This window comes from Schistocerca americana, chromosome 4 (genome assembly GCF_021461395.2).
Source record: "Schistocerca americana isolate TAMUIC-IGC-003095 chromosome 4, iqSchAmer2.1, whole genome shotgun sequence".
Taxonomy (NCBI): domain Eukaryota; kingdom Metazoa; phylum Arthropoda; class Insecta; order Orthoptera; family Acrididae; genus Schistocerca; species Schistocerca americana.
This window is the reverse complement of record NC_060122.1, coordinates 556,393,896-556,418,974: the sequence shown is the minus strand read 5'-3', so window position 1 is coordinate 556,418,974 and position 25,079 is coordinate 556,393,896. Positions and strand designations below refer to the sequence as shown.

The following is a 25,079-nucleotide window of genomic DNA, read 5'->3' as shown; positions in this document are numbered from 1 at the left end:
TGATTCTGTTTCATACACTTCACATTCTTGAGTTTGACGGTGTTTTCATATTGTTTGCTATCACATGTGAATTCTTGGCCCCTTCGCATACTCTCTTTCACCTGACCACAAAATTTTTTGAGTGGACTTGTTTTGTATTTCTGTTGTAAGCCTAAAATAACAAATAGGTGCAGTGGTACACAATTTTGGCACATTTAACATGTCATAGATTAAGTAATTACATAAAAATACATAAACTTGAACAGCAGCAACCACTAAAAACAAATTTGCAACATGAAGTTTTCTGCTACAACTTTTGTTTTCCCACTTTATATATAGTTCCTTAAGGCATCACTATTCAGTACCAAATTATGTTTCATATTTTTGTTTTCATGTTTCTTCACTGCTTCTCATTGTTGTTTAATACATTGATAGGTAACATTTCAGGAAGAGATAGATTTGTGTGACATTATTCTAGAGGATGATGATGTTTTGTTGGTTGACAATTGAGATATTCACTACAAAAATAACTCTTGTCAAAAATATCCTTTCTTCAGGTGATCCCAACTATTTTAATAAAAAAGTGCCATTGAAGTGACTTAACTATGACTAGCCAGTAAGAATATTTTATAAAGTACAATATTCACTGATTTTAGTTGTTGTTTTCATTAGAAAGTTAACTTGTCAACAAGGCAGAACAACACAGTATCTGCACTAATTGTGAATATCTATACTAACGTTTCCTTAAAATTAAAAAAAAATAAAAGAACTCACAACAAAATCAAATGAACCAGTCCTCATCTAGTTTTGTCAGTTTTGGTCCATCATTTCTTACTTGGAAGTATTTTGTGCCTTCATGTTTTGGTTCTCATTGAACAAGAAAAGAAAGAGCCTTGAGATTTTGACGGCATGTTCTTCCTCCTTTGTAACACTGAGGTGACATTTTCTTACTCTTTAGCAAAGTGATAGGCTGTGATAAACATTTTGACGAGTTAAAATTGTACAGTGGACTGTGACTGATACTCAGATCTGCCTCTTGTGGTCAGCATTTTGTCAACTGCCCTTTCCAAACTCACCTTGTGAATCCACTCTAAGCTTAAACTTGTCACTTGCTCTCCTCCACACTTTCCCAAGGTTCTCTTGCTCTACAGCAAGCTAATTCCCTTGGGAGGGAAATTGAGACTTGGACCATAAGGCTTGCAGTTAAGATGGACCTTGGTATGATTTCTGTTTGAAATGCCTTTCCAGTTTTTGTAAATGATACTCTTTTTCAAATGATCACCCTTGTTTTAGCTTAAAATTACACCACATATTTGTTTGTCTGATGTAAGAGAGACAAATACAAAAAGGAAGATAAAGAATAACATAATTTTATGATTGCTAAGAAATAGTAATTTTGTGTGTCTTGTTAAGACAGTTACAACAAAAATTCTATTACTTATGCACTGAGCTTTTGGCCAAATCCTTCTTCAGAAAGGAAAAACATGTACATGTGTGGGCACGTGTGCACGCACGCGTGTGTGTGTGTGTGTGTGTGTTGATGAAAGCTTTGGCCAAAAGTGCAATGTGTAACAGCCTTTTTGTTTTACATGTCTGCAACTCAACATGTCATCTTTATGGTGAGTAGCAATATATCATTTTCATAATATTGCTGATATTCCAACCTGAACTTGCCATTGTTTAAATATGAGTGTCTCAGTATCCCTGTGCAAGTCTTTCAATTGGACACCAGTTTGGTGACTTGTGTGTCCAACCTACCCCAGTTAGCCAAATGGGGAAAGGGGACCTACAGTTTAACATGAAATTCAAACCATGTGTCATTTCTGCCAACTCCTGATGTCACTGAGAGGTGAAGGCTAGGTTAAACAACACACAGAAAAATCCTTGGTCCAACTGGGATTTGATCTCGCAACCCCTCAGTTTCCAGACATGTGCTTTACTGCTAGACTACCAGACTCAACAGGTGAGCTACTATTTTCCAGTATAGCAACATACTTGTAAAGTTCTCTCAATTTTAAGATCAATTTCCAAATGTCTTATTGAAAGGGTGAATACCTTACAGGATTTATACTTGTCCAGAAAACATTGTGCATTTTCATCAGCATTGGGAATTCGTGCTGGTATTTCTTAGTGGACTTGCCAACAAAGCTACAAGGCAGACTCTTTGGTTTGAGTAAAGATTTGTGATGTTCCCTGATACACTCTGAATGCCTAAGAAACTGAAGAAGACTGTTAATATTTCGTTTCCCCTAATAACCTTCAGGACAAATATTGTTCACAAGCAGATAATTGCATAACATTGTGCCTGACTTCGAGTAATGTATGAAAAGCCATGAATCTATCTGTCTACTATGCTCAATACTTAAACTTTGTTGTAAAGAAAAATAGTATGCATAAAAGTGATTGCATACAGAGTAATTGAATCAAGTTTGCCACCATTAGCCCCTTCCTCAGCAACTACTTTTTGTTGCTTCATATTTCCAAATCTAATAAAACACAGACAAAAGAAAATCTTGTTTTTGTTTTCACTCCATTCCAAAGAGCTCTGTATAAATTAGCTCTCTTTGTCCAGCTATTGCTGGTTGAAGAAAGAAAGTCACATTTAGTGCATATCAATTCTGCTACATATATGAACAATGGAAAACCCAGAATGGAATAACAGTAACACTATGAATTAGAATAGATTCCTATTCAACACATACAGGAGGTGTTGAGTGGAAGACATTCAGGTTGGATATTACCAGCTTTTGGGGACAAAATCCTTTATCAGATGAAAACACACACCTCTCTCTCTCTCTGACATATTTAACTGAACCAAACTATGAGTTTCAGCCTTGGCCACTAGTCAACATTCACCCTCACACCACCCCCACCATCCCTCTCCTGCTTTTAGTCTTTGGTGCTTGTACTGAACTGCTACAAAGTTAAGGGAAAGTAAATGTGTGTTTATGCAAAGAAAGAATGGTGCCTAATGATAAAGATGAGTATTTTTTTGCATCATGTAGTTCATTTGCATTTCCAGAGGAGAACTAATAATTACATATGTACTTGTACTATACTGTAGCACACGAATGAGGTCTTCTGTAAGGTTGGTCCTCCCACTTGATTAGCACCTGAAATAAATTTAAAAACAGAAGAGAAACAGTGAAATATAATTCTATATAGTGGGCTATGGCATAAATATGTTTTCATTTCAACTAAACTAAAACAAAGACTATTGTGATAAAAATAAATGTAGGAAAGGAGCATTACAGTGAGAGGCTACACACTGACTAACAGAATTGTAAATGTTTGTTGTGGGATGTGCTTATCCTCTGTCACAATATGTATCTGGCACCATGAAACCAAACAGCAAACCAGAGTCATAATCAACTCCTATAGCAATCCCATCCATTCTTATGCAGAAACCCCTTAGCTTCCCAATAGTAGTGTTAAGAAGTAGAGAAAGGGATTTTACTTCTGTGACAAAGACTTATCACTCATCAGAAGAAATCCCCAACATACAATGCAGGAAATCATCCCAGTATCGTACACTAGTCAGGCCACATCCTACACATCTTGTGACTTTATGGAGAGTCATGGGCCGAATAACTGAAATCTCTGCTGGCACCATACTTCCAGTGCTGGTCCTTTTCCATGAAGTTACTGGACTGGAAAATTACTTCTTTTTCAGTCTAGATGCGAAATTCGTGGGATTTGAACTGTGATCTGAGTATTAGTTCATAAGTGAATAGGACATTGCCTCATTTTTTCCCTGCTTTTATTTATACCTATTATGAGTTATAATGGAAAGCCTAGGGTGGAATAATAACAAAGTTATGAAAAGGATGGATTGCTGCTCGCCATATAGAGGAGATGTGAAGTCACAGACAGGCACAAGAAAGAGACTGCTATACATTTTAGTTTTCAACCAAAAGGCCTTTTACCAAAATAGAAAACACACATACAAACACAACTCTCAGATGACCACTGTCTCTGACCACTGTGGCTGACTGTGACCATGCCTGATGGGAGCAGAAATCTGGCAAAAGTGGTGGAGGTAAGAAAGAGGCATGGGTTGTGGAGGAAGAGGGTTATTAGGGTAGAAGTTTGACAGATAGACAGCTTGTTACTTGTCTTATACACATAGAAAGCAGCACAATGGCTACAGCTTACTTTGTAGACCACATGGCTGCTTTCAAAGGTAGCTCTGCATTTGATGGGATAGATGATGCCAGTGACCAGACTGGAACAGGAGGAGGTGGGAAGATGTATGGGGTGGGTCATGTATCTAGCTCTGTTGCAGGGGCAAGGGGTTGGGAGAGGGGGGGGGGGGGTGGAGTAGGGAAGGATAAGGAATGGATATTGTTTAGGTTCAGTGGTTGGTGGAGTACCACTGTGGGAAGAATGGTGGATAGGATATTCCTCATTTCACAGAATGATGAGAGGTAGTTGGAACCATGTCTGAGGATGGTATTCAATTAGTGTAGTCCTGAAAATTATGGAGTCATGAAAGAGTGCTCCTTTGTGGATTGCAGACATGAGGAGGGACTGGAGAGACAAAGTACAGGAGATCTGCTTCTACGCCAGGTTTGGAGAGTAACTTTGGTCTAAGAAGGCCTCAGTGTGGTCTTTAATATAACTGGAGAGAGACTGCTCATCACTACAGATGCAATGGTCATGGGTGGCTAGGTTATATGGAATGGGTAGCAGCTGTCAGAGTGGAGGTATTGCTAATGGTTGGTAGGCTTGATATGGATGGAGGTACTGATACAGCCATCCTTGAGGTGGAGGTCAACATCAAGGAAGGTGGCTTGTTGGGCTAAGGAGAACCAGATGTGGTGAATGGGAGAGAAGGTGTTGAGGTTCTGGAGGAATGTGCATAGGGTGTCCTTGGTTCAGGTCATGAAGATGTCATCAATGAATCAAACCAGGTGAGGGGTTTGGGATTCTCAGTGGTTGGGAAGGATACCTCTAGATAGCCCAAAAATGGGTTGGCATAGGATTAGGTCATGTGGGTGCCAATTGATGTAACATGGGTTTGTTTGTTGATGGTGTCTTCAAAGGAGAAGTAATTGTGGCTTAGGATTTAGTTTTTCATTGTGACTAGGAAGGAGGTTGTAAGTCTGAAGTCAGTCAGACATTGGGGAAGGTAGTGTTCAACAGCAGCAATGCTACATTAGTATAAAGGGAAGAGGTGGGGTGTGCTGGGTAGTCAGGTTTATGGACTTTAGGAAACATGTAAAAGGTAAGTGTGTGGAGAGGGTAAGGGTGAGGAGAGAGATAGACTCAGGGGAGCGGTTCTGGGATGGGCTTAAGGAGTTGAGGAAGAACTGATGGATTTCTGGAATGGGGTCACTGTGGCTAGGTTTGTAGGTGGATGGGTCTGACAGCCAGTGGAGTCCCTCTGTGAGGTTAATTCCTGCAGTACAAACCACAATGGTGGAGCCTTTGTTGGCAATAAGATTATAAGGGCAGGATAAATTTTTATGTGGAGGTTTGCAGTTCCTTCTGCAGATGTAAGGTTGGTTTCCATGCTGAGGGGTTCAGCAATGATGGCGAGGCAGGGTTAGGGGTTAAGAAACTCTGTAATGTTAACAGAGGGTGAATTAAGAGCAGTCAGTGTGGATCATGTTTGGATGGAGGAGTGAAATGTGCCAGGCAGGGTTCAATATTGGTTTTGGATTTACTTGTAATCTGATTAGTAGGGTTGGTGCTGACAAAGTGTTTCCACTGCAGCTGTCTACAGGGAGATAAGGTCTTTAACAAGTTCAGCATGAGTGAATTTGAGAGTGGAAAAAAGTTAAGGTCATTGGAACAGTTTAGGGTCTGGCTTCTTTATGGTGGTGGGAGGGAGTTTCTGAGTGTGTGGTAAATGTAGTAGGACTCTAGGGCAGGGTGTATCAGCTATGAGGGAATGTGGTTGAGTTTTGGTGGCTTTTGTAAAGGTGATTGATGATGGTATTCCAAGCATGGGAATAGGAGGTGAACAGGTTGGAGAACTTTTTGAGGTGGCATTGTACACGCTCCTCAAATTCTGGAGGGCACAAGTTTCACTTTGAGAGGCTGGATGCAGGAATTTGGAATTGCAGAGTAGGAGAATTTTACCAGAGAAGAGGAAGTATTGCATGGAGGTTTGGACCTGATTTACATGGTTCTGCAAGACTAGGTTGATGAGGGCTGTGGACTGATGAAATCTGAACAGATAGAGGTCATCATGGAAGGAGGGCTTGCAACTGGAGGTGGATATTTTTGATAGATGAATTACTTGGGGAGATTCCACGAGCTAGGCAACAACGCAACAGTATCTGTACTCGATTCTGGATGTGGACAGGAAAATTTTTCTGTGCTGGTGCAAGTGGACGGAGCAAGGATCCTTAGCAAAGTATAAAAAAATGTATAAACAATGTAAAATATGCAGGGAAACCTTACAAAAAGGATGGAATGGATGAAGAATGAGGAAACAAGGTGAAACCTGATGGAGTAGGGCTTACAGTGAAGGGTGAAAATAAACTAAAATCGATGTGAAAATACAATGAGATGAAAGGGAAAAATAAATAAAAAGATGATGATAGTGGCATTCAGGTCATTGGATGGACATGTGTGAAGATGCTTCCAATCTCTTGCCTCATGGCTCTTATCCCTGCAATAGATACAGATACAAGACCTAACCCATACATCCTCTCACCAATGTCTACTTCAGTCCAGTCACAGGCATCTGCTATTTCATCAAAGGCAGGGCTAGTTGTGGAACCAACCATGTGATCTACAGTCTAAGCAGCAACCACTGTGCTGCTTCCTATGTGCATATGACAACTAACAAGCTATCTGTCCACATAAATGTCCACTGCCAAACTGTGTCCAAAAGACAGTCGAGCCACCCAGTTGCTGAGCTTTCTGCCCAAAATGATATGCTTCACTTTAGTGACTACTTCACATGGTGCACTGTCTGGTTCCTTCCTATCAACACCAGCTCTCCTGAATTGTGCTTGTGAAAACTCTCCCTGCAATATATCCATGTTCCCATAACCCCCCTGGTCTCAACATTCATTAGTTACTGTCCTCCACCTACCTACACCATTCCCTGCTCTTACTCCAGCACTTCACAGCCTTCTATTCTGACACTGCACCAACTAGTCTCTTTCTCCTTTTCTCCTTCTCTCCTTTTCTGTGCCCCTTTTGTCCCCACTCCCACCACAGGTCCTGACTGCACCTGGCAGCCCTAACCTGCCCCCATATCATTCCTGCACACTCCCACAAGCAGCGCTACACCTTTCTCCACACCTACCCTGCTCTCCCTCCTCTTCCCCACCCCTATGCATCCTACTTACCCACACCACGTCAGTCATTCTGAAGTCTGGTTGCAGTGGGGGAGACTGTGGTCATGTGTGTACAAGCTGTACATGTGTGAATGTGTCTGTTTTCTTTTTTAGAAGAAGGTGTTTTGCCAAAAGCTTAAATTAGAGCAGTCTTTTAGTTGTTTTTGTGGCTGTCTGTAACTTAATGTCTCCTCTATATGATTGGTAGCAATTTGTCCTTTTCATAATATTATGAGTTACTGTTTTTTACATGAAAAATTGTCTTATGTAGAACACTGTCTCCCTCAGTCTACTGTGGACTTTATGTTACGGGATACCTCTTTTTGTCATTTCATTGCAGCAAGCTCGGAAGCAATTTGCCATACAGGTGCCTACACCATCCTCTCATGCACATGTAACTCAGAGGTGTATAATGTCATCATTTGTCACTTGAGCATTTCTGCTGATTTGTTCTTTAAGCAGTTACTTGCAGAATCATCTACTTACAGCTACTTTGTTGCTTCATCTTGTGGTTGTTCAGTTTCAAAAGGTGTTGGAAGAAGGAAGGGACGATTAGGAGAAGAAGAAATATTGGTGAATGGGGTCAGACAAGAATCTTTAAGCCCCATACAAAAATTATACTAAATGTTTTCTGTATCAAAATCTATGATTATTTTATGCAAAAAAGAATAAAATCTCTTGTCAGTTGCAAGCCATTCACAAAATCAAACCGCTTATCGATGGTAGGCAATGAAAACCTCGTAACTCCATCTGTTTTGAAAACCTCATAATTCCAGTAACCAGTAACTCCATTACTAGAGAGAGCCTTGAAAGTGCATGGATTCTCTAATCTCTCAATAACTAGGCTTCTATTATACAGTTTCAAATGTAGCAGCATTATCTGTGTCACTTTACATTTTTTTGAGAAACCGTTTTTGTTTCTCCTGTAAAATTTAACAAAATGGTGTTATGAGGTTTTCATTGCCTACCATCACTATGATTAATAAGACGTGTTAAAATGTGTGATTACTGAACTAACTAACTTCATCCATGTTCCTTTCATTTTATGGGTTCTTGCCATTGATTCTACCTTTAAAAATACCTGTGTGGACGTTTATGTCACTTAAGAACCAACCAGAATGCTAATGAAGGGTGTAAAGATTTTAACAGTTTTACTTAATGTTGAATCAGAGTCTTGCATTCATTTTGTTTAATTGACTTAATAAGTGCTTCAGTGCCATTGTTATGTGTCTCCAAGATATCCATATAGAAACATATTCTTAAAAAACCCTGTATAAATATCCATCATTCACCCATAATCAAGTTTTACAGAAGCTTTATACAGGAACAGATATTGCACTAACAATGGGAATTGCAAAGAAGGATGCAAACAAAATTATATCTTGGTGCATAGTTTTTTCCCTCTGAAATTTGTCACTGAAAACATAAACACAAAATAGTGTCAAGATAGGAAGAAGTTTGTGAATATAGACAGACAAGCAAATTTTCAGACACCACTGGTGGCTTTTTAAGAGAATGTTATGATCATATTGTGATCTCCAGACAGTTAAAACACACTTATAATTCCATAGAAGAAGAAAATTGGATGATGTATTTATTGGAAACATAGCTGCCTCTAATAGAACCAGATTGTTAAGAGCTGATGTATACTGCTTGATAAATCACTAATAGCTGTGAGAGAAGCTTCTCATTTCCAAACCAAATGACAGATTACAGTTCTCTGCACCTACTAAATTAGTGTGCTGGTCCAGTAACAGTTGAGGTGTATTTTATCTTCTTCTGGAGTTAACAGAAGAATAAAAATTGCTTTCCTTCTTCAGCTGAGCGATTGTCCTGTATGCCATATTTTATTAAAGAATATTAGGATTTCCTTTGATATGTTTCCAAGATGCTGAAGTATATTATATTGAATTCAGCTGCTATGAGGAACATTGTCATTAGCCTCATGTAATCCTGAATCCCATGTAAATTTACTATTGGAGCCACAGTGATTCATCTTAGGAGATTGCTTGGTTTGAGATTGAGCCACCTTTGCAGTATCAATTAGCTGTTAGTGTCACTCATCTGTTTTTGTATCAAGACATGGCTTTACATCTACATCCATCTACATCCATACTCCGCAAGCCACCTGACGGTGTGTGGCGGAGGGTACCTTCAGTACCTCTATCGGTTCTCCCTTCTATTCCAGTCTCGTATTGTTCGTGGAAAGAAGGATTGTCGGTATGCTTCTGTGTGGGCTCTAATCTCTCTGATTTTATCCTCATGGTCTCTTCGCGAGATATACGTAGGAGGGAGCAATATATGCAAAGGAGTTAAATTAGGTGACTGGTGCCTAGTACACATTTTGTTCTTTTTAAGATGAGCTATCATAGAGAAAAATATCTATGAGTCCAGTTTGTGTTTAATTTCCCAAGTAGTTGATGAATATGATTTCAAAGTTAGCCTAGCTGTATAAGAAAAGACACACTTGCCAGAACTAAATATTATGCCATGTACATTATTTTTGTATTAATACATCAGTAGTGCCCAAATTTCTGCAGTATCGAAGAGGCTTGCAAATGATAGCCCTGAAGGAAACTAAATGAAGAGGGGCTAAGGAGCAACTACTTTACTGTTGTTATTAATGAATTCCTTGTTATGTATTATAAAAGTATTAGTATTTTCCATGTGCTTGAGAAAGATGGGAGCATGGACAGAAAAGTTAGCCAACTGTGCAGGCATCACACAAGGAGATAAGGAAATAGGCCACAGAAAGAGCATTGTGAGTAATCCAAACACAACTGAAATGTTGAGGTACCTCACAGGCTGTCCCATAATTGATGTTTTGCTTCTGCACACATTCACCTCCCCAAGGCACAGCAGAACTAGTTACATGTTTAGTTTCAATCATTTCTGATTTATTTCACATCCAGTACAAATGATTCAGTTGTTCTGGAAGACATAATTTTAGAGTCTTCGGTGGTCCAGCCTGTATAAGCCACAGCTAACTGGAAGTTTGCAGTGTGAGATTTACACATATTATGCCAGATGCTGGGTTTAATCACAGGCAAGCTCCACCAAAGCATTGTCTTTTGAGGAATTAAACTGAGAATAATAGAACTAAGTGGTGCAGCATTATTGTGCTGATGGTACACTATAAGGCACTAGAGCAGAAGCACTTTCAGTGATATGACTGCTGGGAAGTTTCTTGATAAAAATACAACTACATTTTATTTCTGGTTTTGTTAATCTCAGTCTTTTATCATCATAGAGGTTGGTCACCTTTGGAAAGTTAGGAATATGCTTATTTTTGTATGATATAGGAGAAATAATTATCTACAGTTAAACTGAAATTGGCTTCATTCTCAGCTATGAATATCAATACCTCATCTCCCTGTCTTGTTTGGTCACTACAATAATGACTGCAGTACTACCTGCTGCAGGGAGGAATTTAGGATGGTGTGTTTACTAAAAATATGTAGCAGCTGTCAAAATGGATGTGTAGCTGACAAATAGTAGGTTTGATTCAACAGAGTTTCTTATGGAGCCATCAGTGAGGTAAAGGTACTTTCTGCATGGAAGGCTGTTTACTGAGCTGAAGTGGACCGAGTAAATAAATTGGGAATCAGTTTGAGGTTAATGAATGTGAACTATCGTGAAAAGGATTCCTCAAAGACATATAAGGCAATTCAAGAAATCTGGGGACATAGACTGATAAAATCAGTACTGGGAATTTTCATCCAACATTCCTGAGAATACAGTTGGTCATGAATATGATGAAATAGAATTATCTGGTAGTGGTACAAAGTACCCTTCACCATGAAATGTATGGTGACTTGTAATGCCATCTCGTGGGATGGTAAAATGCCCGTACAAGGTGGAAGAGTTAGCAATGATTAACAGCATGAGGATGCAGAAGACTATGAAATCCACTGCGTTAAAGACATGCAATGTGTATCCACAGTAAATGTAGCCTGTAATTGAAAAAAATGCCATGATGATCTCCTGATTGCTGAAAGCATCTTTCAGTCTAGATATAGTGGGGATCTGTGAAGTGAAATGAAGAGAAAAAGATAAGGGTTTCTGGTTACAAAAGTGTAGGGTAATATCAACAGAGGCAGAAAATGGTGTAATGGGAGTAAGATTTATTATGAATAGGAAGGTAGGTCAGAGAGTGGCTTCTTTGAACAATCCAGTGATAGAGTTATTCTATTCAGAAATGACAGAAAACCTATATCTACACAGTTCAGATATACATACCAACATCACAAGCAGAAGACGAAGAGACAGATAAAGAATATAAGGATACTGAATGGGTAATTCAGTATGTAAATCGAGATGAAAATCTAATAATCATGGCGTTTCCTTCCCCTTCTGGTAGAAGGGGAAGGAACAGAAGAAAGAGTCATGGGAGACTATGAGGATGGTACTAGGAATTAGAGAGCAGAAAAACTAACTGAGTTCTGTTACAAAATTTGGCTAGTGACAGTGGAAGCACTGTTAAAAAAATTACAAGAGGTGGAATTATACTTGGAAGAGACCTGGAGATACTGGAAGATTCCAGCTGGAATACATCATGGTCAAACAGAGATTTCAAAATCAGATATTGGATTGTAAAGAGTACTCAGTAAGAGATATATTTTGGGATCTCAATGTAGCAATGATGAAGAGTATCCTGAAATTTCCAGAGGAATCAAACAGCAAAGAAGTGGGATACTGAGGTACTGAGGAATGCACATATCTGGAAAGGGCATTCACAGAAATTGGTTAAACAAACACAGGTACAAGGAAGGTAACTGTGAAGAAATCACAAGTAACAGAACAAATACACCAACTGATCAACAAAGGAAGGAATTACAAACTGTTCAAAGTAATTCAGGATACAGACATATAAATCAGTTAAGAATGAAATAAAAAGGAAGTGCAGGGTAGCCAATGTGAAATGGCAGCAGGAAAAATGTGAAGAAACTGAAAGAGGGATGATCATTGGAAGGACTGATTGAGGTATATAGAAAAGTCAAAACAGCCTTCAGTGAAATTAAAAGTATGTGCATTAACATTAAGAGCACAATGGGAATTACACTTTAAGTGTAGAGGAGAGAAAAGAGAAGCAGAAAGAGAACACTGAGGGCCTCTGCAAGGGGGAGGACTTGTCTGATGATGTGACTGAGATAGGTATGAGAGTCAGTACGGAAGACATAGGGGATCCAGTATTAGAGTCAGAGCTTAATAGTGCTTTGGAAGGCTTATGACCAATTCAGGCAGAAGGGTTAGGTAACAGTCCTTCAGAATTTCTGAAATCATTGGAGGAATTAGTAACTAAGTGATTATTCAAACTGATGTGGGTAGTCTATGAGTCTGGAGACAGGCCATCAGATTTCTGGAAGAATATCATTCACACAATCCCAAAGCTAGCATCAACAGATAAGTGCAAGAACTATTGCACTCTCAGCATAATGGTTTACACATCCAAGTTGCTGACAAGAATAATATAAAGAAGAATGGACGAAAAAGTTGAAGATCAGTTAGATGACAATCAGTTTTACTTTTGAAAAGGTAAGGGCACCAGAGCGACCAGTGTGAGATTGCAGTTGGTAACGGAAGCAAGGCTTCAGGAAAATCAAGACTTGTTCATAATATTTGTTGACCTGGACTAAGGATTTGACAATGTAAAATGTTGCAGGTTGTTAGCATTCTGAGAAAAATAGGAGTAAATTGTAGGGAAAGAAAGATAATATACAGTACATACAAGAACCAAGATGGAAAACTAAAAATTGAAGACCAAGAATGAGGCATTCAGATTAAAAAGTGTGTATATATGTATATATCAAAGAAGCAATGCCAGAAACAAAGGAAAGGTTCAAGAGAGGGATTAAAATTCAGGGTGAAAGGTTATCAATGATAACATTTGCTCATTTTACATTGGTATCCTTAGTTAAAGTGAAGAAGAATTACAGGATCTGTTTCATGGGACAAACAGTCTAATGAGTAAAGAAATAGAGAGTAGACTGAAGAAAGTTGAAAGTAATGGGGAGTAGCAGAAATAAGATTAGTAATAAACTTAATGTCAAAACTGAAGACCACAAAGTAGGTAAAGTTAAGGAATTCTGCTACCTTGGAAGCAGAATATCACATGAAGGACAAAGCAAGGAGGACATAAGCTGATAAGTGCACGTAAAGAGGGCATTCGTGACCAAGAGAAGTCCACTGTTATCAAACATTGACCTTAATCTGAGCAAGAAGGTTTTGAGAATGTGTATTAGGAACAGAGCATTGCATGGTAGTGAATCATGAACTGTGGGAAAACCAGAAAAGAAGATAATCAAAGCATTTGAGATATGATACTATAGAAGGATGTTGAAAATTAGGTGGACTGATAAGGTAAAGAATGAGAGGGTTTTCCACAGAATACTCAAAGAAAGTAATACATGGAAACCACTGACAAGAATAAGGGAAATGGTGATAGAACATGTGTTAAGAATAACCTCCATGGTACTAGAAGGAGCTGCAGAGGGTATAAACTGAAAAAAAAGTTAAGAGATTGTGGAATTTGGGCAACAGTTGTATACCTGGAGTTAGGATATTCTCTGTGCATAAGATCATATGGGTAGATTGGGGATACTGCTGTGGAGAAAGTTAGCAGTAGCAGTGACAGAGTACCAGGTGTAAAGGGACTGCAACTGGGATGGTCAGTGATTAGTGTGTTGGATATGGGAGTGTTAGCTATGGGCAGTAGACTGTGAGGGTATTGGCTTATAAAAGTGTAGTTTATTTCAATGGAACTCTGTAATCAGCCATAGTGAGGTATCACAGGTAGTAGAATTCAAGAAAATAGGTATTAGGGGAAAGGTGAGAGTGAGAAGAGAGACATTCTGGAGAGAGGCTTTCAGAATGGCATAGAAATCAGAGTGACTGGATGTCACTCTAGACTTCTGGGCAAGGATCACTGCAGGAAACCTTGCAGGCAGGTGTTTCCATTCACTGATAGAGGCCCTCCAGCAGTAATGATAGTAGTGTTGTTCAAAATTATGGTGGTGGAGCCTTTATTGATATCATGAGAGTTAATCTCTCATGAATGCCTTTCATGCATGAAGTGGTTGACATATGCAATGATGAAGAATAGGCTGTGAGGGGGAGGAGGGAGTTAGGTGAGGCAAAGTTGCAATTCAGCATAGAAAGTTGTCCCATCTGAACTGCATCTCTCTGTTTCTGGGTGTCATGTAATTGTAATGAGCTGCAGAACACTTGGGAATAATTTAAGTATTTAATATACAGGAAAATATTGGGTCATATATGAGGCATGTTTTTTTAAGTAAGTACTGTTTTGAAATAAAAATAAAACAAGTAGACTTTGCTTAGCAATGTTTTTACATAAAAGCCTGCTCTTTAACTTTCTTATCTACATAATCACCGCCAATATTCACTGTGTTTATGTTCGTTTGTGAGTATTTGAAGTGCCTCCTCCAATTGTGAATCTCATAGATTGTGAAATATGCACAGTGATTCATTTTATTAGTGCTAAATGCGTGAAAACAGGTGAAATTCATCATCAGATCAGTGGAGTGTATGGAGAAAACATTATGAGTGATGTGATGGTATAGAAATTGAAGAGAACTTTTAAAGACAACTGTGTGAATGTGCATGATGAAGTACAAAGTGGGTGACCTTCAGCCATACTGACGTTTGTTGCAGAAAGTTGATGAAAAAGTGAAAGAGAACAGATGCTTTACAATTTCAATGTTATGTGATGCGTTTCCTCAAGTGTCAAGAACTGTGTTTTATGCAGATGTTGCCTAATCAGCTGCTGATTTCTATGAGGACGGTACTCAAAAGCTTGGTGTATGTTATGATACTTTTTGTATGTACTTTTTGTTTCAAAATGGTACTTACATAACAAATTCACATTTTATAACCTCAGTTGCAGTTTACTCTGATACGTAGGAAAAATTGTAAAGCTTAAGAAGGTTAGTTTCAAATGTGAATGCTAACCACAAGCCCATCTTCTTGTATGTCATTAAGACTTAACAACAGTGATATTAATAACTGCTTGAGCTGCTGACTAATCTGCTTAAAGATGCAACTGAGCTAATCACATAAGAGAAACTCACTTACCTATTGTTAGTAATCTTCTTGTAGTGCTACTTAATGATATATTGGGAAGTAAAATATTTTAGATATGATATTAAGATCTGCTTATTGTGAACCATGTTGGAAAAAAAGAATGTCAGAGGGCAACAGAGGTGGTTGTAACAGCTGCTCTTCACACACTTTTACAAATGATTTCCTTGGAATCAAGAAGAAATTTAATAATTAATCAGATTACCACACATAATATTTCTATTCTGCAACTCTATATCAAGTTTGCTCTCAAAATAGGCAAAATCCCTTTATTTTAAATTTGTTGCACATGCAGTTCTGCTCATCATCTTATCTGGTATGTCTACCAGCAGAATGAATGAGTCACCAGTCCATATCGAGACTAGTGTGACATTCAGTGAAACTCATAAAAGTAAGAATTTACATATGATTTTTAATATTATTTTCACTAACTGCAACTCCTCTTTTTCTTTTAGAAATGAAGTACAATTAAACATCAGAGTTTTACCTTTTAAGCTACGTAAACAATCACTTCTTTGGAATTGGCTTTTTAATATCACATTGCTGTGCAGCTGATAATTTATTGCCATTTTTAGTTTCAGTCCTGGATGAAACAGTACTTATATTCTTATCTCCTTCTTGGACACAGACGTTGTTGCAGGCCTCTGTAACACTCCTCTTTGTATTTCCTGCACTTCCTCTTATTGGTACTAAGCCAGTTTCTTCGGCACTAACTGCAAGTGCACAGTTCATGCTGGAATCAGTTACAACAGTAGGCATCTGACCCCTGTTGCCATTTGCCACCACTGGTAGACTTTGTTTTTCCCCAAGTAACCAGTAAGTAATTACTTTTCCTTTCCCCTGGAAATAAAAATAAGAAAAGTTATTACTAAACTGCAATAAATTAATTATTACTAAACTGCAGTAAATTAATGTATCTGAAGAAGTAAAAAGTACTGTATCCTAATAGCTGCTCCTTCTACAAATTATTTAATTATTTTGATCTGAGGTAAAAAAATACCTCTCAGTAGCACATTAAATAACAATGCTCATTGAAAATATGCTCCTGTTCTGGTATAATAAGGTAGGTAAATATGATTCATACATAATAAATTTTATCCTCTGAGAATAATCAATACATCCATGTAAATATTAGCAGAATAGCAGCAACACTGAAACTTTCTGACAGAAGAAAACTGTGTGTTAGACTAATACACAAAAGAATATCTATAAGGCATGTCTGGACAGCAAGTTGTGATGAAGCAAGCTGGGATATTTTTACTTCCCTGCTTGTTTTTCTATCTGCCTCCTTAAAATTCATTTTTTTCATGTCTGACTAATTACCATTAACAATACCAGAGAAAGGAAGTGGCTACTCACCATATAGCGAAGATGCTGAGTCGCACAACAAAAAGATTCATTCACCATTCACCATTAACATACGTGAGTATAAATGGCATTTTCATAAAAGAAAAAGGTTGACCCTCAGATTTAAAGAATATAACACCAGATCTAATTTTGTGCTTAGTTTTATGTACGTAATTGATTTTCTAATTTATTTCGACTATTCCTAGTACTAATTCTGTACTAATTATAAACATTTGGAGGAACAACTAATTGTATTCTTAAAGGATCTATTTGGCTCTATTTGAAAACATGTTAGCAAAGCCAGCTCTTAATTAATTGCAAAATAATTAACATTTTTATCAACAGTATTGTTTGCATAATGATATCTGTCAATGTCATCATTTAAACAAATAATCCAGCCTAACCCTTGTCGTGGAAGAAACTATAAAAAAGAACCAGTTAATTTAATGAGTTAAGTTTTAATTGTAATTTCAGTAAATTAAACATTGAACAATGTGTAGTTTCAGTGCCTATTATTGTGAGGATATATAAGGGCCCGATTTTTGGTCCAAGTTTCAGACAAGAAACCTGTGGTGGTTAGAACAACAACAGTGCATCAGCTTAATTGTGAAATAAGTATAACACAATTAGGCTGTGAGTAAAAACAATGACAGTGTCTGTTCAATTTATCTGAAAGACTGTGAAATGTGTGGTTAGGCTTTTACTGCTTGTAGAAGTTCAACAGTAAACTACTGTAGCAGTATGTGGATGTTTGCCTGCAAACTATTAATGAGGCTTATTGAAAGTGAAACAATAATGCACTGGCCATATTAAATATGTATATTGGGGGGGGGGGGGGGGGGGTCTACATCATTTACATTGTCAGTGTCAAACTTCCACCCCCTATTTTGCAGCCAGTATAGCAACACGACACTTCGATACTGAGGACGAGCAATGATGAAATAAAGCAGGTGAATGTCACAAAGTCCACAAGATGGGTCTGTGTTTGATTACCATTGTGGCACACAGCTTTAATATATCTGTGATATTATTTTGAGCAAATTAGAATATTATGGTGTCACAAGCAGTGCTGCAAAAAGTTTCAAGAAATTGAATGTCAGTATAGAAGTCATGTAAATTAGGTTATCAGTAATCATCTGACTGGAGACTAAGTATGTATGGTGTCCCATAAAGTCCCATCTGAAGGACCGAGCAAGGTGGCGCAGTGGTTATCACACTGGACTCGCATTCGGGAGGATGACGGTTCAATCCTGCGTCCGGTCATCCTGATTTTGGTTTTCCGTGATTTCCCTAGATCACTTCAGGCAAATGCCGGGATGGTTCCTTCGAAAGGGCACGGCCGATTTCCTTCCCTAATCCGAGCTTGTGCTCCGTCTCTAATGACCTCGTTGTTGACGGGACGTTAAACACCAATCTCCTCCTCCTCCCATCTGAAGGCCACTGCTCTTTTTTGTGTCTTGAAGATTTTTCATCAATTAAATTGATAGGTGCTACGTATTTTTATTTGCAGATGGGACTAGTGTTACTATAAATAACAAGTCAAGTGTTTTTTTTAGGAAGAGTTGTTAATGAAGTTTTATCAACATAATGATAAACGATTTTTAGCCATTTAATTGACATTAAACATTGAAAAAAGTCACTTTATGTAGTTCAGATCTACATGCATAAAATATGAGAATTGGGACAACATTAAGCTACTCTTACTTCAACATGCTCTTCATATCACAAATTCAGTATTAAAAATAGGAATACTTTGTAACAATAAGCCTCTATTGGTGAAACACCAAGAGATTAGTGAGTCATGTGTTTAGGTTTTCTGCTTGTATTCATAGTTTAATTATTAAATTCTTTACAGGTTTTCATGTACTTGTAGAGTTTCATTCTTAAATTCATTGTGTATTTTTGTATTTAAGAGGTAAAGTACCACATTTTAGTAATGGTAATGAGTACATTCATGCAATCTGTAGCACAGGAGTAATTTGTTTGTTTGTTTTGGATGGCCGGTACCTGTTGATCACAGCCAATCGGAGATAGGCATCTTTGCTGTAGCACCAGGGGACTACCATGTCCCATGTCTAGCTTTTCTGTTTGTGTTAACAGGCTAATTCATAGATTCTTTGTGTTTTTGCAAAGTTTAATTCTTCATTTGACCATGTATTTTTGTAGTTGAGAGGTACAGTATCGCATTCTATAAATGCTAATGAGTACACTTGTGCAGACTGTAGCACTATAATCATTTATTTGTTTGTTTTGGATGGCTAATAACCATTAACCATAGTTAGTCAGTCATCAGCCTTCAATAATAAAGCACCAGCAGACTAACAAGTCATATATTTCACTTTTTCTGTTTGTTTTCACAATTTAATTCTTAAGTTGGTGGCAGAAAAATGTGTAGGGTGTGCATGTGGCTGTGTGAAGACGCAGGAGGTGCTGGCCACAGTTCACAAACAGCTGAAGACACATATGGTCACAGTCAGCCATCTGCTGTCTCTGTGTGTGGCAGTGGTGGAGAAACTGGCACAATGCTTGGGACACCTTGGGTGTCACTTGCTTCACCTATGGGCTTTGCTGCCGAGGCACCTTCCAGTGTACTTGATGTGGGGGTCCGTGCTCACTGCAGGTTGGGTGGAGGATGGTAACATGGTTGTGTTGCTCAAGGCAGAAAGTCAGTTGGGAGGCTGGCCATCTGTCCTCACCCATTCACTCTGTGACAGGTGGCTGCTCTTTCAGCAGGGTAAAAAAAAATGGTTCAAATGGCTCTGAGCACTATGGGACTTAACTTCTGAGGTCATCAGTCCCCTAGAACTTAGAACTACTTAAACCTAAGGACATCACACACATCCATGCCCGAGGCAGGATTCAAACCTGCGACCGTAGCGGTCGCGCGGTTCCAGACTGTAGCGCCTAGAACCGCTCGGCCACCCCGGCCGGCTCAGCAGGGTCAGAGCAGGCACATGTCGGGGAGGAGGGGAAGGCAGGTTTACCAGTAATCAGGCTCCAATATTAGGCATGGTATAGGGCCTCTTTGGGAAATAACACCCAGGACCAGAAGGAGTTCCAATGTGCACTCAGTGTGTCTGCTGGGGGAGGGGGACTCATATGAGATGTGGAGGAAACCCTGCCTGCAGCTATAGAGGGTGCCTATGGTTGGCTGGTGGAAGTGGCAAAGGCTGCTGGGTTTGCTCACAGGGTGCAAGCAGAGCTCACAATGTGCAGCTGCATATCCAAAGTTGATCAGTGTCCTTTGGTTTAGAGTCAAGTGGAGGGTCTCAAACAGAGACACCACTGATTCTGTGATGGTCATGGGTGCAGGTTTCGTAGTCTGCATATGGGGTGGAGAGTTGTAGGACTCATCATGAGTTGCATATGTGTGCATGTGATGTTTTCACTAATAAATAAACTAATTCAAAATGATGGTATTTTATGTACAATTTATTCTCACTACACCAGACAACTCATCCACCTGTAGATATTTAATATTACCCATGCAGAGCTGCAGCATACATTGTATAGTAAAACCCTTTTTTTACACTCCCAGATTTCACATTTTCCTGTCATTTAAATTGGCATACCTAACAACAGTATTGTACAATTATGTTGTGTAGTTACAGCAAATGGCTGTTTCAGGTGACATTGCACAATTTTGGAGTATGCATGTCTCGAGAGAGCTGCTTTAGATGTGATACAGAAGCTGCAAGTACTGCAGAATATAGACTTGGAGGGAGCATTACATGTCCCATACTTCATGAGGGTGGTTGTGTTGCATCAACACATCTGGAACCTCAGGATATATGATAGGTATGAAGCCTGGAAAAAGCAAGCAGCCTTTATCTGCTAAGGAATTGAGTCCACTCATTTCCAAGTCATTATCAATTCATCCTATCACATCCAAGCCCTCATTAAATTGCTACTCATGAGTCACTAATCAATTACCATCATGTGATACTGATAAATGCCAGGTGTAGCCATACCCTGGTGTGCAATATTGAAGTAAATGCTAACTGGCAGCAGCCATTCGAGGGTTGTGAAGCTGCATGCATCTAGATATGTGGAAACTGGGATGGTGAATTTTTTGTTCCCTAGGGAGGCAACCATGGATATCCTTCTTAATGGGACTGTATAGTCTTGTAATACACTGAAGAGGCAAAGAAACTGGTACACCTGCCCACTATTGTGTAGGACACTCGCAAGCACGCGTAAGGGCCTGAACATGCCGTGGCATTGACTCAACTAATGTCTGAGGCAGTCCTGGGAGGCAACTGACACCATTAATCCTGCAGGGTCATCCATAAATCTGTAAGTAAAAAATACATTGCCCAGACCTTTAATCAAAACTTCTTTTTCAGAGAGAAGAGTGTAACTGCTCCTGCTAAACAAAAACTTGCAATTTATTACCAGAACATTAGAGGCCTAAGTAGTAAGATCAATGAGCTTATAATCAATATACATGAGCCACAAGATATGTATTATGCCCATGTTTTATGTTTTAGTGAGCACCATATTAATTCTGGAATAGAAAAACTTATAATAAACAATTATTACTTAGCAACACCATTTTGTAGAAAATGTAAAGAAAAAGGAGGTGTTGCCATTTATGTTAAAAATGATATCACATGTAGAGTAATTGATGTGCAGAATTATTGTTTAGAATGACATTTGGAAGTGTGTGCCACGGAATTGTCCTTGAATAATTCCCATATATCAATAGTCACAGTATACAGAGCATCTTCAGGGAACTTTAGTCTCTTTTTGAATAAGCTAGATACTCTCCTAATATACATATTCAAACACTAAACAGATGTGATAGTGCTTGGGGACTTCAGTGTTAACTTTCTAACAAATTCTTGAGACAGATCAGACCTGTAAAATCTAATGTCCACATATAATCTGGTTTCTGCGGTTAGTTTCCCTACTAGAATAACTTCATGTACAAGCACACTGATCAATAATATATTTATAGACCAGACCAAAATAGGTGATACGACTACCATGCAACTCATGAATGGTCTTTCTGACCATGATGGACAAAGACTCGCTATAAACATCACAAGTATTTATGTGAATGATAGTGGTCCCAGTTGGAAAACAGTTAGGGCAGTTAATGAAAATGAAGAAACTATCCAGATTTTTAATTCATACCTCCAAGCCACAGACAGGGCACCTATGTATAATTTAGTAAATGCCAATTCCAAGTACAATTTTTTCAGTAATGTAGTGGCACTGAGATTTGAAAGCACCTTCCCAAAAAGGATATAGAAGATCCAAACCACAAACCATACCAAAAAGCCTTGGATAACCACTGGTATTAAGATTTCATGCAAAAGTAAACGAGAACTGTACATTGCCACAAAAAATTAGACAACCACACCCAGCTAAATCACTATAAAAATACCGCAAAGTACTAAGCAAAATTATTCAGAAGTCAAAAAGTTTGTATCTGTGCTCCAAAATTAATAAATCTAGTAATAAAATCAAAACCATATGGGAAGTGATAAAGAGTGAGACTGGTGAAAATTGCCCCAGTAGGTCCCAAAACATTATTCTCAATAATGAAGATAGACAGGTACAAAATCAAACTACTGTGGCAAAAATTTTCAATGAGCATTTTCTAAGTGTTGCTGAGAAAGCAGGACACAATGGCTCCTTAGAAGAAGCATTAAAAATACTGAAAGGTCATTTCCCAAACTCTATAGAGCAGATAATTATAGCCCCTATAACAGCACAGGAAGTAAGAAAAACCATTATTTCTTTAAAAGCAAAAAATTCAGCTGGTGCTGATGACATCTCTAGCAAATTTCTAAAAGCCTGCTGCAATGAGTTCAGTGCAGTCCTAGCTCATACACTTGTGGCAGTCATCGACAACTGGAATAGAGCAGAGTGGTATCTCTGCACACTGACATGCGGATTTGGTGCTTGCCTCTGTAGAGTGTGTGTTTACGTTTCGACTGGTGACACTTGCGAGACTTGTTTATGTGTGTATATGTGTAATTGTGCAGTTAGAATAAATATGAGTTTCATACGAGTGGTGTTCAGGTTATTACGGCAGCTAAGCGACCTGATTCCCATAGTGGTGACCCCAGACTTTTTCGGTATGACCACAGTATGTGCGTTTCTCATCTTTCCTCCTGCCACTGTTATGCACCGATGAACCACCACATGATTTGTGACCCGGAGCTCGCCATGAGTCTGCCTACAATTTCATTCATGGATGAATTGCCGGTAATTTAGCCATCGACGGCTCCGACAACAGTGTTAAAACCGTGTGCACAACATAACCCCACTAGTACAGTCCTCGCACCATGTCCCACACATGTTGCAGTGCATCCAAACGCGTGACAGTTTCCGGACTTCATACCGCAGGTGAAACAAGAACTTCCCTCACCACAGTGCTCAGCAACATTGCGTATGAATATGTTACATACCAGCCTGACACACGCCCAGGTACTTTCGCCTGAAGCACATACCGCTACGTTCCCGACATACCAACAGCATGCGACCACGTTTGCAGCAGCCACGACGCCCGTGCCTAGTGCGTTTGCTCCTGTGCCATGTGTGTCATGTGGTCAGAGGCCTAATTGTGCTACAGTACAGACACTCGACCCTATACCAGTTTCCGGGCCTCCGCTGCCCCCCCCCCCCCCCCCCCCCCCCCCCCCCCATCACCATCTTCCCACAGTGCCACAGCAGCCACTTGTAGGGCGGTTTCCAAAGCTGCCACAACTACAGAAGAACAACGCTATATCATGGTTTGTGTTAGTGGACAATATTCTGGACATTCACGGAGTGTGGGGAGACGACGTACGTTTCATTTGTTTAATTATCCACCTCCACGACGAACCGGACCTGGTCAGTGACCTATTGCTCTTGCCACCAAGCCAGCACAAATGTGCCATCACAAGAGCTCACATCACCGAGTGCTTATCGCGCCCTCCAGCAGAACCCATCCACTACGTAATTCACGACGTGCCAATAGGGGACTGTACGCCTTCACAACTTTGGTGCCATTTAAGGGCGCAGGTGGGCAAGGAGCAACTCCACGACCTCGCACTCTGGGCGTTGTGGCTTGTGAAATTATCGCCAGACCTCCAACTACACCTGTTGGCTTATCAAAACGCCACTCTGGAGGAAAAACTATGACTGATGGACCAGGCATATTCCATCATCAAACATCACCAGGTAGCGTCTCCTGTTTTTCCGACAGTCCGAATGTTGGTGACACTGCCGTCACGTCTACTACGTTTCACCGGCCGGCTGGCAGAGGCTGGGCGCACAGATCACAGCAGCAGCCGATGGAGCCCCCTGGTGGCCAGATGGCCATACTTGTTACGGTTCCTCGACCAGTTGCCCCGCCCACCTCCACGCGGGTGCAACAGTACACGCCACGTGACGTTGCCGGCTCGCCAGCTCAGGCACAACCCCCAGCATACCCACTATGCTGGTATCATATCACGTTCAGTGACGCTGCATGTTCTTGTCATGCACCCTGCAACTACCCAAACGGGAAGCGCGAGTCAGAATAGGCGCCACGGCTCACACCGGCAGTTTAGTGTGCCAAAAACATTATCGACTGACCAGCCCCGCTGCCCACCATGCCGGCAGACTGTACATCCACGACAGGACGAGCAACTCTATTTCCTCGTGAACATGGGCGCTGATGCTAGCATCATTCCTAAGTTGAGCGCCCCATCTTTGACATTGATGCCCGCCGTGCCACTGCAAGCAGCCAACAATTCTGCAATTCGCATCCACGGTTCAGCCGAACTCCAACTAAGTCTCTCGCCTGATTTACACTGCACCTGGACATTTTGTGTCGTGGATGTTGACTGCCCCATTAGTGGTATGGATTTCCAGCATAACTTTGGGCTCTCGCCAGACCTCGAGGCAGCAGCCCTCCTGCATAACGCTTCTGGCAACAGGATCTCAGGGATTTTCGCCACCTTCCCCCCGCCCCCTGCCACACACTGTGATACCTTGTCCACTGTGACAGCTGAACACGCCCATCTCACGACAGAGCTCTCCACCACCCGGTCATGCCTAACAACCCAACGCCTTGAACTGTCACGCGCATGGAAGGCAGCAGGGGACACTTCCGCACCACGGGGATACACCCACGAGAACTCCACCGAGGTGCAGATACCTCCGCAATGATGCATTTTCCCGCAGGTCTGTGACATTCCTACCTCTAATGTAGTGTGTGTTACCTCACCTAGCTGCAGTGTGGTTCCCCAGGGTATCCCGCAGATGATACGCGCGATTACTAACGGTACCTGTCACCGTTTGAACACCTCCGAACACCAGTACGCAACAAGGCTCGACGCCTTAATGTCACCAAATTACAGCATGCAAAAACTGCTGTAC

The 25,079-nt window shown here is 40.0% G+C and overlaps 1 protein-coding gene across 1 annotated transcript in view; it reads right to left on the bottom strand.

Moving 5' to 3' along the window:
• Window positions 1–2,945: 2,945 nt before the first annotated feature.
• The window catches only part of LOC124613611 (atrial natriuretic peptide receptor 1-like), a 917,955-nt gene continuing 895,821 nt past the window's right edge, over window positions 2,946–25,079 (bottom strand). Inside the window, exons 9-10 of the mRNA XM_047142326.1 lie at window positions 15,862–16,214; window positions 2,946–3,092 (exon numbers count right to left, since the gene is read on the bottom strand). Of these exons, the coding sequence (XP_046998282.1) occupies window positions 15,882–16,214 (333 nt within the window). The 3' untranslated portion in view covers window positions 2,946–3,092; window positions 15,862–15,881. The remainder of the gene's footprint in view (window positions 3,093–15,861; window positions 16,215–25,079) is intronic.